This window comes from Megalobrama amblycephala, linkage group LG8 (genome assembly GCF_018812025.1).
Source record: "Megalobrama amblycephala isolate DHTTF-2021 linkage group LG8, ASM1881202v1, whole genome shotgun sequence".
Classification (NCBI taxonomy): Eukaryota; Metazoa; Chordata; class Actinopteri; order Cypriniformes; family Xenocyprididae; genus Megalobrama; species Megalobrama amblycephala.
The window spans coordinates 13,928,466-13,947,870 of record NC_063051.1 but is presented as its reverse complement, the minus strand read 5'-3'; the positions used below and the strand labels follow the sequence as shown (position 1 = coordinate 13,947,870).

At 34.9% G+C, this 19,405-nt stretch overlaps 1 protein-coding gene across 5 annotated transcripts; it reads left to right on the top strand.

Moving 5' to 3' along the window:
* The first annotated feature begins 622 nt into the window (after positions 1 to 622).
* On the top strand, positions 623 to 11,062 carry zgc:174863 (uncharacterized protein LOC100136852 homolog). Of its 5 annotated transcripts, none has more exons than XM_048199544.1 (9): positions 681 to 752; positions 4,724 to 4,822; positions 5,517 to 5,593; positions 5,905 to 6,216; positions 6,347 to 6,667; positions 8,434 to 8,559; positions 8,983 to 9,015; positions 9,489 to 9,540; positions 9,693 to 11,062. In XM_048199544.1, the coding sequence occupies exons 3-9, from the start codon at positions 5,524 to 5,526 to the stop codon at positions 9,703 to 9,705; spliced, it is 927 nt and encodes a 308-aa protein (XP_048055501.1). In that variant the 5' UTR covers positions 681 to 752; positions 4,724 to 4,822; positions 5,517 to 5,523; the 3' UTR covers positions 9,706 to 11,062. The 5 variants fall into 5 exon arrangements, with proteins under 5 accessions (XP_048055500.1, XP_048055498.1, XP_048055502.1 ...); XM_048199542.1 differs by having other exon boundaries at positions 683 to 752; positions 5,902 to 6,216; XM_048199543.1 differs by lacking the exon at positions 4,724 to 4,822 and having other exon boundaries at positions 623 to 752.
* Positions 11,063 to 19,405: the final 8,343 nt, after the last annotated feature.

The window sequence follows — 19,405 nt, the reverse complement described above, 5'->3', positions numbered from 1 at the left end:
GGATACTATATAATGAAGGTAAACTTCACATAAGTAAGTTCTATATGCACAAGCAGATTACTGCTCAGGGAATGCTGCTGAAATCGATGGAGAATCAGACACAGTTTGGAATCAGGTACAATTTCTAGGCCAAATGATAAACCAGCGTGACAAACTGATGACTTCCATACAATTGTTGACAGTTAATAGTAATTTTTATTCATTATAGTCCATATGCTCAGTTAGTTCTCTTTGTTTTATTTATTTGCATGTCTTTACATTTTTAGTCCTTAGCCCTGAATCTTCAACTAACATGGGATGATAAGACATTACAAAATGTAACAAACAGCTGATTTCAAATATGCACTTAAGACATTTCGCATTTCATCAGAAAACTAAAAAAATAAAATAAAACAAATTGTTGCATTGAATAGTACTATTTTAGACCTCAAACTGACTGTAAAAAGAACATAAAACGGTGATGTTGTTGAGTTGCTGTAGTTTTACAAAGAAAAAAGGAAATGTCCCTGGGAAATATTCACAATACTATATAATTCATTTAAGACAAACAAATGGCTCCAATATTGAAAATAATTTTCCCTTGCTTGCAAAACGAGTAAAGGGTTTATAAAACTATTCGTTTGATAGGCTGTTACGTAGGGTGTGTCGAAAAGACATAGCCTAGTCATACTGAAAGTGAAAGCAGATAAAAGCTGTTCATGACCCGTGCGGTCGCATCTACTCTCCTTGTCCATTTGAAGAGCATTTACACCGTAAGTTTTGTTTAATTTTCCGCCTATTTTCGATGGTGCCATTTTTTAAATATCCGTAAGGTTGAACAACCATATGGTTTAGCCTTATAACGTAGCTAAAACTTACATAGCAATGCGGTCAAATACTAAAAAGACAGGCTAAAAAGACAGCAGCGTAAGAATCGGGCACATTAAGAGAAGTGGATCCGACTCTTATGTTTATGAATGAGTAGCCTGGTGACTCTTAAAATCTATTTGGTTTTTATCATTGCGTTTCATACACGGAAATAATTGTGTAGGCTATATAAAACACTGCGCATGCGTCAACATAACTGAAATAGGCTAACCTAACTCGGGCTCTAAAAATGGACTGCATACCAATCCGTTTTCATTTAGTGGTATAAAGTCATGGATCTAAGAGCACAAATGAAAAACAGTACGATTAAGTGAAGCCAGGTTATAATACAACTTTTGGTTTAATAATTTACAATATGCAATTACGAAGTTAATGGCTAAGCAGTGCTCCCACAGGTTTGAAATAGGTTACAGTATACTATAGCCTACTGAGGTGGTAGCTATAGGTGGAAAATTCTATTACCCACGGCACAAAAATGCTACTACTACTACACGTGACAAACAACAAATAGCCTAATGTGTGACTTTTAAAAATATATTTATTGAAATTAATTTTGATAAAGAATATGCTGTTTTGGGGGATATGAAGTTTCTTTTTTTTTTTTTACCTGTTTACCACAAAATTCCTCAACACCATGCATATGGAATATTATATTTTTATATTAAAAGAAAACTTGAATGATGATCAAAACTAAATATCAGTTGTTTCTGGATATTCATCTAGGGCTGAATCCAAAAATCACCCCCTATATATTCCCTACAATTAGTTCACTAATAAAGTTCACTTGAAAGAGTGACTGAAAACGAGACATTGAATGCATAGAAAGGTCCACTTTTGCATAGTTTAGCTTGCTGTTAATCATTTGAAACTTAGCAAACTAACAGCTCCAGTAGTAAGATGAAAGGATTTATTTTGAAATTATATATAATCCTTAGATAAACAAATTAATTTGTTGTTGTTTTGTTTGTTTTTTTTTGTTTTTTTTTGTGCATGTAATTTTTTTGCAGTAATTTGTTCACTGCAAAAAAAAAAAAAAAAAGACCAGACTGTAACGCATACAATCTACAGGGACAATGGAGGCCTACAAAGATGAGAGATTGTGCAAAGAGGTTAGAAAGTACCCTCATTTGTACAACTCTTGCACAAAAAAGATGTTTACATGAGTTGTAACTCGTGGCGAGAGATTGCTCAAAACTGTGAATGCGTCAAACGCCTTGCGAATGCGTCAAACGCGATGCAAAAGTCCACAACACTTACAAATAGAGAAACGCGCTGCAAAATTCCACAACACTTACAAATAGAGAAACGCGCTGCAAAAGTCCACAACACTTACAAATACACAAACACGCAGCAAAAGCCCACAACACTTACAAATACACAAACGCGCTGCAAAAGTCCACAACACTTACAAATAGACAAACGCGCTGCAAAAGTCCACAACACTTACAAATAGAGAAACGCGCTGCAAAATTCCACAACACTTACAAATAGAGAAACGCGCTGCAAAAGTCCACAACACTTACAAATACACAAACGCGCAGCAAAAGCCCACAACACTTACAAATACACAAACGCGCTGCAAAAGTCCACAACACTTACAAATAGACAAACGCGCTGCAAAAGTCCACAACACTTACAAATACACAAACGCGCTGCAAAAGTCCACAACACTTACAAATAGACAAACACCCTGCAAAAGTCCACAACACTTACAAATACACAAACGCGCTGCAAAAGTCCACAACACTTACAAATACACAAACGCGCAGCAAAAGTCCACAACACTTACAAATACACAAACGCGCTGCAAAAGTCCACAACACTTACAAATAGACAAACGCCCTGCAAAAGTCCACAACACTTACAAATAGACAAACGCGCTGCAAAAGTCCACAACACTTACAAATACACAAACGCGCAGCAAAAGTCCACAACACTTACAAATACACAAACGCGCTGCAAAAGTCCACAACACTTACAAATACACAAACGCGCTGCAAAAGTCCACAACACTTACAAATAGACAAACGCGCTGCAAAAGTCCACAACACTTCCAAATAGAGAAACGCGCTGCAAAATTCCACAACACTTACAAATAGAGAAACGCGCTGCAAAAGTCCACAACACTTACAAATACACAAACGCGCAGCAAAAGCCCACAACACTTACAAATACACAAACGCGCTGCAAAAGTCCACAACACTTACAAATAGACAAACGCGCTGCAAAAGCCCACAACACTTACAAATACACAAACGCGCTGCAAAAGTCCACAACACTTACAAATAGACAAACGCCCTGCAAAAGTCCACAACACTTACAAATACACAAACGCGCTGCAAAAGTCCACAACACTTACAAATACACAAACGCGCAGCAAAAGTCCACAACACTTACAAATACACAAACGCGCTGCAAAAGTCCACAACACTTACAAATAGACAAACGCCCTGCAAAAGTCCACAACACTTACAAATAGACAAACGCGCTGCAAAAGTCCACAACACTTACAAATACACAAACGCGCAGCAAAAGTCCACAACACTTACAAATACACAAACGCGCTGCAAAAGTCCACAACACTTACAAATAGACAAACGCGCTGCAAAAGTCCACAACACTTACAAATACACAAACGCGCTGCAAAAGTCCACAACACTTACAAATACACAAACGCGCTGCAAAAGTCCACAACACTTACAAATAGACAAACGCCCTGCAAAAGTCCACAACACTTACAAATACACAAACGCGCTGCAAAAGTCCACAACACTTACAAATAGACAAACGCGCTGCAAAAGTCCACAACACTTACAAATAGACAAACGCCCTGCAAAAGTCCACAACACTTACAAATACACAAACGCGCTGCAAAAGTCCACAACACTTACAAATAGACAAACGCGCTGCAAAAGTCCACAACACTTACAAATAGACAAACGCCCTGCAAAAGTCCACAACACTTACAAATACACAAACGCGCTGCAAAAGTCCACAACACAAATGTGCTGCACAATAGACAAACGTGCTGCAAATAGGCCTGCTCATAATGCACATACGATCAGAATGTTAACAATCAAAAGTATAAACAAAATAACTCACCTTTCAGGTGCACACCACGAGTAAACATTGAACAATCCCAGCGGTCCCAGACAGGTACGTCAATGTGTTCCCTATAACATTTTCGTTGTGGTCTGTGCCAGTCCTGGCGCCAGGACAAACGATTTGGGGGATATTATTTTGCTTTAAAAAATATTATTAATAAAGTATTAATAATAAATAATATTTTTAAATATTTTTAAATAATTTACTTGATTTTATGTCTCAAATCCCAGTCAATTATTCACTGCAGAAAGTGAAAGTACAGAAAAGCGAAGAGAGCAAAGAGAGCTCTACTTCAACATGTTCTGATAACACTATTTAACCTTCATTTATTTCTTAATATTTCTCTTGTGGCCCATACGTATTAAAAAAAATGAGGAGAGATGTAGGTGTTACAAGTTGTTTTTTTAAAAAATGAGGAGTTAGCTAATCTTATTACAGCACATACGCGTGATGCACTATAAATTATTGTGGGGCAAATTAAATTATTAATTTAATTCTAAAAGTAGCCTAATCATCATCATCATCCTCATCATCATTCAGATCATCGCAGAAGGGGCTTGAGATCGCTGGGCCTGGTATGTGCTATTTGCAGCGCGTTTGTCTATTTTGTAAGTGTTGTGGGCTTTTGCAGCGCGTTTCACTATTTGTAAGTGTTGTGGGCTTTTGCAGCGCATGTGTTGTCAAACTGATGAAGATGTTTTCTTTATTTGCTGGTGTTTTTTCTATTTGCACGTGTTTTCTTCATTTGCAGCGCGTTGAGCTCTCTCAGCCACCGTACACTTTGGCTCTCTGCACCACATGTGGGGTTGTCAGCGGGAGTAAACAGTTCTTGAGGTCACAGAACAAGCAAGTACGAAATGCGTAGAGCCAGGGGAGATTTTCCACTAGTTAGGGACCATCACATGTGGCGTTTTTGCACGCTTAAGTTCGTTATTTTATATGTTTATGCAAGACAAGCGCACTCAAATGTCTAAAATCTATGTGTGGGAACTTGCAGTACTGCTAAGACTTTATAGAAAGAAGCCGTAAAAGAGGAGACTTAGTTTATGGAAATGGAAAAATTCTGTTAAAGCTGTTTTGTCTTAATTTGAATGTGGATATGGATGTTAATTATTAATAAATAAACAATTATAGCCTACATACTTAATGATTTAGCACTATTGATTTATTTACTATTAAATTATGAATGCTGTTGCAATGTTGCAATTTTCTTCCTAAATCACTATCAGCATTAAGAATCATCTCTTTTTTGCAATTACTATTTTTATCAATGTTTATCCACCATGTACAATGTATGTATATCATGTTTACATGCACACTTTCTGATTAGGGACCATATTCTGTTTAAACTCTATTTATCTGAATGAACTAACATTGTACTTAATATTGCTTCCTGAAACGCAACCTAAACTTTCACAATAGTAGATTATAGATAAGGTTACAAACAATTACACTGCAATACAATGTACAATCTTTTTGTTATTTTGTTAACTCTCGCTCTCTCTCTCTCTCTCTCTCTCTCTCTCTCTTGCTCTTCCTTTCAGAGTAAACATGGCTTCATTGATGGTTATGGTATTTGTAATAGTTTCTCTCTTCATCCCTGCTGTGAGGCCTAGTCAAGGTACAATGCTTTAATCTTCAGAGATTTATTGGATTTGCACTGTAGCATAATTTCACAATGATGTTTGTATCAAGTAGAGATTAAGATTGTTTGTTGTGTTTAGAGCAGTTTCCAAGAAGGTTCTGGGCTCAATACAAGTTCATTATTTTTTACATCAAGTTATTTTCTTTGGTTATTAACAGCATGCACAGATTCTGTCAATTGACACTTGTATCAAACTCTGAACATTCCTTTAAATATAAATAGTTATGCTTTCACTAAAATACAATAATGATTTTTTTTTTTTATGTTTATACTTGTATATTCAGCAGATTTGTGGAAATTGGAATGCCTGCCTACAGTTGGAATTGTTTCTGAGACCACAGTTATCACATGCTCTTTCAAAGGCTTTAAAAAGATGGAAATAGTTGCAGTTTCTTTAACAAAAACCACACAGGAAAAGCCAGTTTTTACAATGGATCCAGATTCTATATCAGGAGATCAACGCATTAGTCTTGAAAACTCAGAATTGGGTCCATCATTGAAAATCTCTGACACCATGTTTTCTGATGAGGGTGAATATTTGTACAATGTTATAACAGACAGAGGTGCAAAAATGGCACAACTTAGCATCAGTGTCACAGGTGAGATTTAATTCCTTCAGTCATATCAAATATAATAAAACTGAAATTCTTAGCCATTTTGTTTTAAAACTGGTTATTACAATACTTTCTGCTTTCTTGAAATGTATCAATGTCTTTTCTCTCAATAAAGCCAAGTACAAAAATCCAATCACAAGCACATGGCCTGAAGCTGTCAAAGGTGGAGGGCACGCCACCCTTTACTGCAATGCTACTGATGGCTACCCAGCAGGCTTCATCCATTGGTTTGACCGTTCTGGAACTAATTGGACCATTAATTCAAACACAACAAAAGCCACCAAGGATTCCAACGGTTTAAAATCTGTGGCCTTGTCTAGCAGACTGACTTTCAAGACTATTGACGCGGGCCTGGCGCCATTTAGATGCATCGTCTTGAACAGCAGATATGCTCAAGATGGAGAAAGCACAATATCGATCACATCACAATCATATGGTAATTAAGCCTAGTTTTCTTACAATCTCTTACTTGAGTGCTTATTTAACCCTTTGATGCACAAGCTATGAAAACCCCTTCTAATGCACAACATGGGTCAAAAATGACCCATATTCATTTCCTATGTTATGGTATCAATCATGGCTGAGTGTTTCTTTGCTGAATCTTTAAAAGAATTGTATTTTATCATGTATTTATTCCAGGTATTCCTTAAATATCTTTGTTTTTGACTGTCAAAAATCATTGTTTATTTTTTTCTTTCTTACTTTATAAACAAACACAGTTTTTGTATTTCTACATCAATTTTACACACATGGGTCAAAAATGACCCATATAGAAATACAAATTTTTGCAAGTAGGAACATATTTACTGCAGACAACTGTTCATCTGCCACACATTTCACATCTTAACAAGGCTACTTTTGTATATTTGATGGATGAAAGTCATATTATATTTCATATAATAGGCTTTATATTATATTTCGTAATTTTTATTTTTAGTCATAAATCAATGCTACTGGTCACCTTTTACATCTATCAGTGTTCCTGAAAAGTAACAGTTTTGAACAAGGTTTCTGTCCAACAGTGAAAATATATAATAAGTGTATCGATCAACGGTTTGATGTGTATTTGAAAATATTCTTGTGCTTTTGATTTTCTTTATCTAGAGTGTTAGTGGCTGGTCCTCAACAGAACCTGCACATACACAGTTACGGAAATCCGGCGGAAATTATAAAAAGTTACAAAAATCTGTATGCTGACCCTCACGTACACATAAAAAAAAAAAATTAATTCAAAAAGAAAGGAAAAATTAAAATAAGGATTTGTTTATTGAGTAATACCTGGAATAATGAAATTTATTGTAATATATGCGATATAGAAAATAATAACTCATTCAGGTCACTTTAGACCCATGTTGTACATGTCCAAAACTGTTACTTTTCTGGAACACTGACAGACTTAAAGGGTGACCAATTGCATTGATTTATGACTATATATATAAGGCTAATATATTAAATATCATAAGACTTACATCCATCAAATATACAAAAGTAGCCTTGTTAAGATGTGAAATGTGTGGCAGATGAACAGTTGTCTGCAGTAAATATGTTCCTACTTGCAAAAATTTGCAAATATTAAAGATTTCTATATGGGTCATTTTTGACCCATATATGTAAAATTGAAATACGAAAACTGTGTTTGATTATAAAGTAAGAAAGAAAAAATAAACATAATTATTTGTAGAAAAATGAAAATTCTGTTATCATTTACTTTCCCTCAAGTTGTTCCAAACCTGTATACATTTCTTTGTTCTGTTGAACACAAAAGAAAATATTTGGAAGAATGTATTGACTACCATAGTAGGGGGAAAAAAATACTGTGGTAGTCAATGTGGGGTGAGATCTGTATCATGGATTCTGAAGATCTACTTTCTCAAAGTGAAGACAGTGAGCATGTTTTTAGACAAAGCAAATTGTAGGGAGCTGGCAATACTTTTTGGTATCATTTTTTCTTAGCTATGTAATTTACAGTAGTACAATAAAGCATATTGCCACATTGCCATATAATCTGCATATTGTAGATATCTCTACTGTGAGACAGCAAATTTCTAAATCTGCCCATTATCCTGAAGATAATCTTTTTGTACATGATATATAAATATATATATATATATATATATATATATATATATATATATATATATATTATAACATTGTCATGGAGAATATGTGCTGGTGTCAAATGTATGTATATTGTTTCTTCAGATGATTCTAACAAGGAAAGTTTAGCGTCTAATACAACACACATTGTCGCTGGTGTGATGGTCATTGGATCACTTATTGTTGGTCTTCTGTTTGCTCTGTTGATTTTCCGAAAAAGAAATGGTCAACGTGAGTATACCTTTAACATTTGTTCTAAAGAATACTGAAAACTTTTGTTTACTCTTATTTTCTTTTATATACTAATTTCAGTGACTGTTATGTCTGAGGAAGGATCTCTGTGAAACAGAATTTTTACTTTTTTTGCATCCAAAAGGGGAAATGTGGCTATACTTAGGTTTAGAAACAAGAGGCCTCAGCAGTTCTTGTGTAAAAAGGAATGTCTGGTGTTACTGAAAGTCCTCAGAAAGAATTACAGTACTTCCTTATCATGATTTGATAGTTATGACTTTTGTTAGGTTAAACTGCAGTCAACTATAGGTTTGTTAAGTGATGTTTTAACTTCTCTATAGTCCTCTAATTAAAGGTTATTCAACAATATGGGTTTGAGTAGTCAGTAGTGATATATAATTTTGGACTTAAATTTATTCACAGATGGTAGACGACCTTCTGCACATCCTATGCTAAGTATGTTACTCAAATGCATGTGATTTTATATTAACAATGGTGTTGGGTTAAACATTCTCTCTGTAAGGCATTTTCTGTTTTCAGTTTCTGTTTCAACAAATAATCATAGCTTGAAATAGATTTTCTCTGTGGATCATTTCAGTTTCACTTTTCCACTTTTCCATGTGCATGTTTAATCTGAGATACAATCTTTGTAGACATATCCGGTGGGAAAATGACAGCAGCTCTGGCTCATTCTAATAAAAATAAAAATGTGTGTGTGTGTGTGTGTGTGTGTGTGTGTGTGTGTGTGTGTGTGTGTGTGTGTGTGTGTGTGTGTGTGGAAAAGCTGCAGGCTGCTCTTGTGAGGGGTCACGAAATAGTTTATTTGGGACTGATACTTGAGCTCTTGCTTGTGCAACCCAGTGACATTTGCAGAGACTGCACTAAAGTTCTTATCAATTAACAATATACAACATGTTTTTTTTAAATAGGTTATGAATCAGGAAACAGTTCTGAAGATACTCTGGAAACAGGCAACTACAGGTAGGCCCACAGTTAATTTTTGATTATAGGCACAGATCTAAACAGTATTACACAATTTAATATTACTTAACAGTTAACACTTTGTTTTAGCTCATAAGTTATATTATTGACATTTTCACTTCTCTGTTTGTCTTTTTTTTTGTATTTTTTAGTCCTAAAGAGTGAAGGTTCCACTATCAGCTGATGAAATTGAAACTAAGGACTGATTTTCATACTGAGGTCAGCACAGCCACCATTTCACAAAAACAAAAGTGAAGGCATAAAGAAAATGGCAGCTGCTTCAGTTTTTTGTAAAGTGTGGGCCAATACGATGGACTGTAAGATTACAAAGGCTTAAAAATCAGCTTAACATCTCTGGTAACACTTTACAATAAGGTTTCATTTGTTAACATTAGTTATTACATTAGTTAACATGAACTAACAATAAACAATTCTACAGCATTTATTAATCTCATTCAACAATCAACAACTGTATTTTAGTGATAAAATGATATTAACAAAGGTTAATGAATGTAAGAAATACATTTCTCACTATTAGTTCAGGTTAGTTAATACATTAACTCTCATTTATTAACTAATGTTAACAAATGAGACCTTATTATAAAGGGTTAGAGCTTCTCTTTACATTTACAAACAAATGTGGGTTTAGGGAGCACGTATACTATACCGGCAAAATTTCCATCACTACATCTATGTAAACAATCACTTTTCAAACTGGGGTCTATAGGTTCTCTGAAAATGTAAGGAAAGATTTTACAAAATGTAATTTTTTCTATGGCTGTCAAAGTTAATCTGAAATTGATTAAATACGATATGTCAATATGTCATCTGGTCAGAAATCATAAATCATTATTCATGATAATTTTAAATAAATTTTCAGCAAATTTAGGAAATAATATCCAAAATGTAAATATAGTTGTTTTTTTTAAGAAAGTTTCTCCTCACTGCTGTCACATTACCCACTGAGTGTTTTATGTTCAAATTTTCTGTAAAGCTGCTTATTAACAACATTTATGCTTATTTAGAAAAGTGAGATTTATAAATAAATTGAAAATGTTTCTTCTGATCATTATACATCAGACAGTCCTAAACAATCATTTTGTAATTATGTGTGTATTTCTGCCATTGTATCACTGGTCACTTAAGATTTACCTCAATAAATAATTACAGTAAAAAAAAACAACAAAAAAAACACTTTAATTCAAAAGTGAATTATTGCATGATTTGGGTTGTAGTGATTTTCTATAACTGTGACTTTCTATAGTGTACAACTGTGTGCCAAAAAGAAGAGTAGTTCCTGTTAAAACAAGGAGTGTTGTGGTTTTGAAGTGGGAATGCACTGAATAAAGGTAGTGTGTTTTCTTTCTTGATTTTGAAGAAAATGATGAAATATGCCTCTTTGTAAAATGCAGCATGTAGAGATGCTTCTAAGACTGAGCGATGGGCATTCCGGAATTGTAAGATTGTTTTGGGATGTATTTCTATTTTTTTCTTACTGTACAGAAATAAAAGAAAAAGGAAATTTTGCCTTCTCACAATCTTTTAGTCATCACATTACAACCCATGGATAACTGGATATATATATATATAATGTGTGTGTTTTCTTGCATATGTGGTTTATGAGGACACAAATGTGTATAATGACATGGGTATTACAACGTAATCATGGTTTATCGCTCCTTTTCTTGAAACCAGTCTTGATCATTTTCGCTCCCTTCCGGAATGTTCACAATCCTCAAGTTAGCCCTTAGTGATCTGTTCTCCAAATCTTAAATGCGTTCGAGGAGAGGTGTTCTGTCTGTGTTTGCAAAGTTTTTATAGTATTTATTCAACTTGAAGTTCTCCCCAACCAAGGGATTCCGTCACGGCCAAACGGCTTTGATCCACAGTCTCTCTTTGGATGACAGTCTCTCTCTTGACTCTCAGTCTCTCTCTTGCTTTGTAAAGGGCCGATAGGTTCCTGAATCAAGACAGAAATGTCTTCCCTAAAACTAATATGCTGTTTAGTTAATTCAGAAATCAACTGGTCCATGGAGACAGATTCAAAAGTTTCTGCCGTGGCCTGTTTTTCGAGATTGGAAGTAGCGGCCATGGCTGCTTACCAGCAATGCTAGCGGTAGCTCTCATGGTCGGTGGAACTGAAGCGTGAGCTTGCTTCTTGCTTCTGAGTTAACCTATCATAATTCATCCAGCGATGTTCTAAATAAATATACCAACAATGACTGACACTCTATGGCATGTAACAGGCTTAGTTTAATAATGTAGGTCGGGAGCCCTTCTTCCTACCAGAAATCACCATGATTTAATGATTTACTTAATAAAAATACAATTGTTTGTTCATGTTAGTTTATAGTGCATTACTAAATTAAGTCAATTCACTTTTATTTATATAGCGCTTAATAAAATACAGATTGTTTCAAAGCAGCTTTACAATGATAAACAGGTAATTAATGATTAATGATGCAAACAGAATTTAATTCTGCTGTAAAGCAGCTCTAAAAAGACAATAGTTTGCTGTCTAACAATCTCAGCTTCACTGATTGGCTCCTGCCAGGAGAAGGCCAGAAAAAAGGCCGGCACTGCTTCACAGAAGTAGAGAGAGAGTAGTAATTAGAGAGTTTGACTTGCCACATGGACCTCATCTCTCCTGATAGCTTTACTGTGTCTTGTTGCTGAGAAGTTTCAGCCATTTGTTTCAGCCATACTGTGATTTCAGAGTTTAAGACAATTTTGTGAGAGAAAACCCGCAATTGGAGTTCATTTTGTTTGAAACCATTTTTCTCCTATTTATGTAGGGAGGTCGGTAAGCTCAGTTGTGGTTTATTTTATTTATTTATTTGTGTATAAATAAGTTATGGTTAAAATTAAGTTAGGAATCTTTTTGTTTGTTTTGTTGGCCCTGCCCCCTCTTGAAGCTTGTTTCAATCTATCCTTTATTTTGATTCAATAAACATCAGTTTATGTTCACTATGTGTGTTACTGGGGCTGGAGATAACAAGTTCCTGCACTCTTTCTACAGATTTTGTTACTTTAAGAGGGCTAGTATGTAACACAACACAGAAAAGTATGTCATCAATATCTCTAAAATAAGCAAATTAGACAATTTAACTTAAATGAAGGGTTGCAAAGAGGAGTACATAAGTTCATTCCATTATCATCAAATAGTATCTCCTCCCCAAATTGAAGCATTCTGCTATGACCCTTCTTAGCACTGAGTTTACAAGTTGTCATATCTGTCTGGTTTAACTTCTGGAGGATGACCTTCTTGCGTGCCTTGATGTTTGTGTCAGGATTCTGAGAGGGAGAACCCAGAAACAATAGAAGAATGAGCAGCGGGTAATATTTATAACTAACAAAGGAAAAGCACAAGATGAGGAAGGAACAGGGTCCAGGGTATGAGGCAACTCCAGAAAATAAAGCAACAATGGAGACAAGGCAGCGGCTCAGGAAACCAGAGTCTGAACACTTGGTGAAGTATCACCAGAGTGGCTGCCAGGTCAGGAGAGTCAGGAAGCAGTGTACACTGTAAATTCAAATAGTATTCTTTACTATAAAAACACTAGTATGTTTACTTGATTTTAACCAAAATGTTGACTTTACTACAAATTTGTAATTGTTGCTGAAATTTTAGAACAGATAGTTCCCATAACTAATGTAATTTGAGTAAAATTACAAAAACATTTCAAGACATGCTAAGACATCCCTCCACACAGTGCAGAATCACACGGACTGAGGATTCAACGTTATGTTTGCAGAGTGGATCTACTTCGGTGAAATAAAAGTAAAAGCTATTCTTGCCGTCTATTAATGGCTTGTTTACTCAGAAAACCCAAGTTAAGATCAATTAGTTTGATGTTGATTTTCCTAAAAAGTTTTTTTTTTTTTTTTTTAACTTACCATGATGGTGATTCATGTTCCCTTTGGTTGGGCACTTGGAACTTTGTTAAAGATTTTATAATTCTCTCCATTTTGGTGCAGCCATGCATCAAGAAATCATTGTTTGTGGTTTCAAAGGAAGAGTAGTAATAAAAAGATAATTTTTAAGAGATGATCTGATTTCTAACTGAATGTTGTTTAGTTAGATGTTTAATTTTCGTATTCAGTAGTAATGTTTTAAAATGTTTGTGCTATATGTTATCAATATCTTGTTAAACTTTTAATTGAGTATCTGTAACAGAAGCTTACAGCTGACCACTTGAGCCACACACAGATCTTAAAGGTGCCCTTGAGTGATTTGAAAAAACATTTTAAATTGTTCCCTGATATCTACATAGAGGGTATGTGGCTTTTTTATGGCCGAAAATTGTCCAGATATGGTTTTACAGCTCCATTTATAACCCCACAAATAGCCCCTAGAATGAAAAGGTCTGTTTTTGCCTTATTTGGAAGGCTCATGAATAGTAATATGGTGCTCCGCTCTGATTGGCTGTTTCACTGTTCGGCTCCTTCCAGTAGCTCACACTGATAGCGAACAAATCTGTACTGTACGGCGTGAACGATGGAGAGTTTTGGTATTCAACCTTATATGTTTGAGCCTGTTTCTGACGAAGATGCAGATGTAGAGGAACAACCAATTTTGTTGCGATTGGCCATAGACGTTTCTGAGTGGTAAGTTAGTCTTTATTTTCAGTATGCACCTGCAAAACGTAACTGTTACGTCAATGGAACTAGCATATAGCGTTAACTTTACACTATAACTCATAACGTCAGTATTTGCAACTTTGTTTTTAGCATTGTAAAAAAAAATAATTGTAATAATGTGTCGCTGTATGGTTTTACAATGATAGCTTCTTCACTTTGCAATAACAACTCTAAACAACGAACGAAAATTTGTTTCTAATATATTGACATTACCGATATGATTTTAAATTTGATTTATTTAGCCAACCAAAGTAAAGCATAGAAGACATTCCAAAAAAGCAGTGTCATGTTTACTACTCAGCTGCCGTAGTGTGATTACGATTTAGCTATTAGTAACAAAAACTTACATCGTCTATAAATATCTTTTTCCACAGGTGTACGCATACAAGTCATACAAGTTCTCAAAAATAAAAATATTTGAAAAAAAGTGACTAAATGTCTTGTCAAATGACTATCGTTTCAGTTTGAACGGTGTAGAAAGTTAGCTAGAAGGATCGAGTATCTGTAGCTATCTGTAAGCAAATAAACTAACATAGTTAGCTTCGGTGTAATGTGTTGTTGGTTAAATATAGGTCAAATTATAATTATATCCGACAAAAGAGAATTGGCATATGTATCTACGGTTATGTTATAGATTTATATAACAAAGACAGTAATAAATTTTAACCTCACCGTTAATAGTAGTTACGTAAACTTTGCTATTTGTTACTGTACTAGCATCTTGCATTAGATCTAGACAACACTGGGTACATGGTCGTTAATGTTGTTAGCTCACTAAGAAACTTTACATTTAATCAGAAATAGTTTCTACAGCCAAGATGTGGATAAAAGCACTACTTACTGCTTGCGGGAATATAGTTGGAATTACCCCTTTCTTCAGTGTCAAACGCTGAGCGAAGCCTGCTTGATATTGTCCCAGGTTAGAAAAGCTGTCCGTGGTGAAATGGGCAGAGCAAACTAACAACTTTGAGTTAAATTGTTCCGGTATCCGGTTATAGATAAACATCAGCCATGCCTTTTGACAGTTTTTTTCTGGAGGAAGACTATGAAAAGTTTTCACATCCCCTTCACAGCCTGGAACATAACATTTATTTCCATGATCTGCCATTTTCGCTGTTATCCTCGCTTGGCTTGTTTCTTCACTCTGCTTGCAGAACTTCCGATGATTCCGCTGGGCGGTTCCGCCTGGCCTGGATCATGAGCATATGCAAATATTGGGGGCGGAGTCCCCGACTGTTACGTAACAGTCGGTGTTATGTTGAGATTCGCCTGTTCTCCGGATGTATTTTAAACAAATGAGGTTTATATAAGAAGGAGGAAACAATGGGGTTTGAAACTCAGTGCATGTCTTTTCCATGTACTGAACTCTTGTTATTCAACTATGCTAAGGAAAATTCAATTTTTGATTCGAGGGCACCTTTAACATTCAGCATGCAAACCACAACAATGGTGACAATAACATTTTATTTAAAGTAAATTAAGTACTCTCTACAGTTCTTCTTTTAGTTAGTAGTACTCTCGTGTAAGTGAACTATTCTAACAAAGCTTTTGTCAGTACAACATACTATTCTTCTTTCACTTTACTTGAAGAAAATGTGGAAACCGATTGCACATAGTTTTTTTAAGTCTACGTAGCATAAAATGGCAGATTAAAGTCATGTTGAGAATAATAGTATTTAAGATGTTTGCAAAACACAATATAACAATGTTAATTAAATGGAATTTCTCGTGTAATCTTACAATTAAATCTTAAGTAAGATTAGTAAATATTCTAGAGTATGTTAACTAGAATTGACATTAAACTAACTTGATATTTATTACTTAATTTACTTGGGAAGAGTTAGATTTCTTAATTTTAATAGATTATTAACTTAACTTCAGTTTTCCCTTTAAGTTTGCGTTGCAAAAATAAGGCAATCGGTTTCCAAACTTTTTTTAAGTAAACTGAACTTGTTAGAATGTACAGTGTAGGAACACACACACACACGCACACACACACACACACACACACACACACACACACAGATATGCGCACGCATGCACCCACGCACCCTAAGACTCAAGACAACAGAAGAGACAACAAGAGATAAACAAAATAAAACTGACAACTCAACTACAGAAAACAAAATAAAGAAACTAAACTATAACTGGAGCTAGCTAAATAAAAGAAATACAAATTCAAGAAATAAGTAACTGGAACTTGCAAACAAAAAATAAATAAAACAAAACTGCAACCTTGCAGGGAACTATAGAGAAAAGATTAGTACATCAAAAACAAGAGAGAAACCAAGAATAAAGCTGGGGAGAACTAGAGCAAAACCGGAACTCAAAAAACAGGAACAAAGAATTCAAAAGGAAATAAACACAAAGCTAGAAATGACAAAGAATACTAAATGCACTGACTGACAAGCAACAAAACTTGACACACACAATGAATACAACAAACCAGAAAAGACTTGTCTCTACAACCTACAAAATTAAGGTTGGGTGAAATGCTTGTACACTGCAGGTTTTTCACCTTGGGAGAATGTAGGGTCAGTGTCATGTTGGAAAAAATGCTCAATGCAGTAAACAAGAAAAGGGGGTAGCACTTTATTTTACAGTCCTGTTCCCCATGTACATACTATGCACTTATTATCATAATTGCGATAACTGGGTAATAACTAGGTACTAACCCTGAAACTACCCCTAAACCTAACCTTAACCCATTACCTTATAATACCCAGTATTTTCTTAGGTAAGTACACAATAAGTACATTTAAGTGCACGTACTGTAAAATAAAGTGCAACCGAAAAGGGTAGCATTATCATACATTTGTATTACAGTACATGTGTGAATTCATGACACCAGTAATAAAGCACAAATCCTCCACACCTTCAGTATACTCACATATATAAACTTTATACTGCCACTGAACTTCACTGTGTGGGCCAGGCACTTCATTGCTGCCCCTTGCGGCACCTCTTCGATGACTGACTTGGTCTCGTGAGACCAAGGGTATGGATTCCCAGACAGCTTTATTTTGTTAACATGGACTTCCTGCATTAACAATCAACCATTTCACTGCTGCATCTTACTGTATGAAATTAGATAATCACTATTCTCATCGCTTAAGCCAAAGCTTAAAATGAAGGCCTGTGGAACGTTGCATAAACTGCTTAGACTAGTTTTACAAGTTAGTCATCTAGTTTTTTCTTCAAGATTGGTCATAACTTTAAAGGGTTAGTCCACCAAAAAATGAAAATTCTGTCATTTATTACTCACCCTCATGCCGTTCCACACCTGTAAAACCTTCAGTAATCTTCGGAACACAAATTAAGATATTTTAGTTGAAATCCGATGGCTCCGTGAGGCCTTCATAGGGAGCAATGACATTTCCTCTCTCAAGATCCATAAAGGTACTAAAAACATATTTAAATCGGTTCATGTGAGTACAGTGGTTCAATATTAATATTATAAAGCGACGAGGATATTTTTGGTGCGCCAAAAAAAAACTAAATAATGACTTATTTAGTGATGGCCGATTTCAAAACGGGAAGCATCGGAGCACAATGAATCAGTGTATCAGAAATGAATAAATGTGGAAACAAATAAATAAATGTGGAAATAAATAAAAATCGAAATGAATAAATGTATAAATAAATAAAAGAAAAAAATAAATAAACATAAATAAGGAATTAAATGTATAAATAATTATTTGGGTTTTTTTGTTGTTTTTTTGCTTTTCTAATTATATTTACTATAATTACATTTTACTTTTTATTTATAATAGGCTGCTAATACTAATTCTATTATACTTATTTTTAATTATTTTTTTATTAATTATTTAAAAAGTACTTCTGGCATACATTTAAATTGACGCCATGGTGTTTCTTATTATTTGTCTTGTCTGATTTAGATCAATGTCCTAAACTGATACGTTTAAAGGTGAAGTATGTTGTTTGTGTGACACTAGCGGCACATTGCGGATTACAAAAATACAGCATATTTTGCAAACGCATCTTTCGCATGTCTCGCCACAGTCAACTCAAACATCGCAAAAACTACAGGTGCTCGTAAAGGCACGTCTCAACAGGTTATTATAGGCTATTCTCAATAAGGTCCAACATATTAGAAATACTTTTCGCTGTGTTGCTATTTGTCATGAACATGCCACTGAGTACACTGTCTATAGAGAATGCGAGTGTCTTGCATATTAGATATAAACCCATTCATCATAACTGCATCGGCCACATTTTTTACACGACGCACCACCCAGCATACCCAATTAAAAAAAAGTCTCCCCTTGCCACTGATATATACCAGTGGTATGCATAATTAAAATATATCACATAATTAAACATAGAAATACACAATTTCATAATTACAATTATAAAACTGTATCAGTTGTTTTAATTGCAAATCATTAATGCAAAACTAAGGTTTCAATCAGGTCGATTAGAGAATGAGATTTACAGAAATAGAGATTTAAAATCTCTAGCTTTTGTAATCATCATCTGTGCATTTGATGTACAGGCTAAATCACACTCAATAAAGCAGGTCTGACTAGGATTTGTGTCGCTGATTCACAGTAATGCCTGTGTTTTAGTTTAATTGTTTAGATGCATTTTTATTGACATTAATCATATGTTGGAAACTATGGGGCCCTCCTAGTTTGCAACAATTCTAAGGACTGGACATAAACATTTTGTCCAAAGAGACCAGTTGCATTGCTGAATAGGTCTCATTTAGATGTTGTATGTGGGATTTGAATAATCTAAAATTGACCCTCTACAGCACAGCGTTGCCCTCAGGCAACAGAAAGTTTTCGTAAGCCCTATGTTTAATACATTTTTCTTTAAATGATTACAACCAATTAGAAAGGTTGAGAGTCCAGTAAGGTGTGGGAGTCACTATCAAGCACCATTTAAAGGTGGGACACCTGTTCTGACACATGGTCACAGGAGCACATGGTGTGGCAAGGATATTTGCTTTATTAATCTTATTTAAAATGACATGAACTGTACATAAAAAAAAAAAAAGGTGTGTGTGTGAAGGTGTAGAGGTGTTGCCCTGAGGGCAACATGCAAAATAATAATAAAAAAAATGTATGCGATAAGGGGTACTTTTCGAGGATGTTTTGGACAATACCTCACATTGGCCATAATGTGTTATAAGATGCAGGGTTCCTGGGTATGCAGAAACACCCAAAGTGATGTGCAAAAATTGTAACATACAGTTCTA

Excerpts from the sequence above, each read along its gene's own strand:
- zgc:174863 (XM_048199541.1), top strand. The coding sequence starts at position 5,524 with ATGGCTTCATTGATGGTTATGGTATTTGTAATAGTTTCTCTCTTCATC. Across the intron at positions 6,217-6,346 it reads ACTTAGCATCAGTGTCACAG|CCAAGTACAAAAATCCAATC; the intron begins GTGAGATTTAAT and ends CTCTCAATAAAG. Across the intron at positions 9,016-9,488 it reads TTCTGCACATCCTATGCTAA|GTTATGAATCAGGAAACAGT; the intron begins GTATGTTACTCA and ends TTTTTTAAATAG.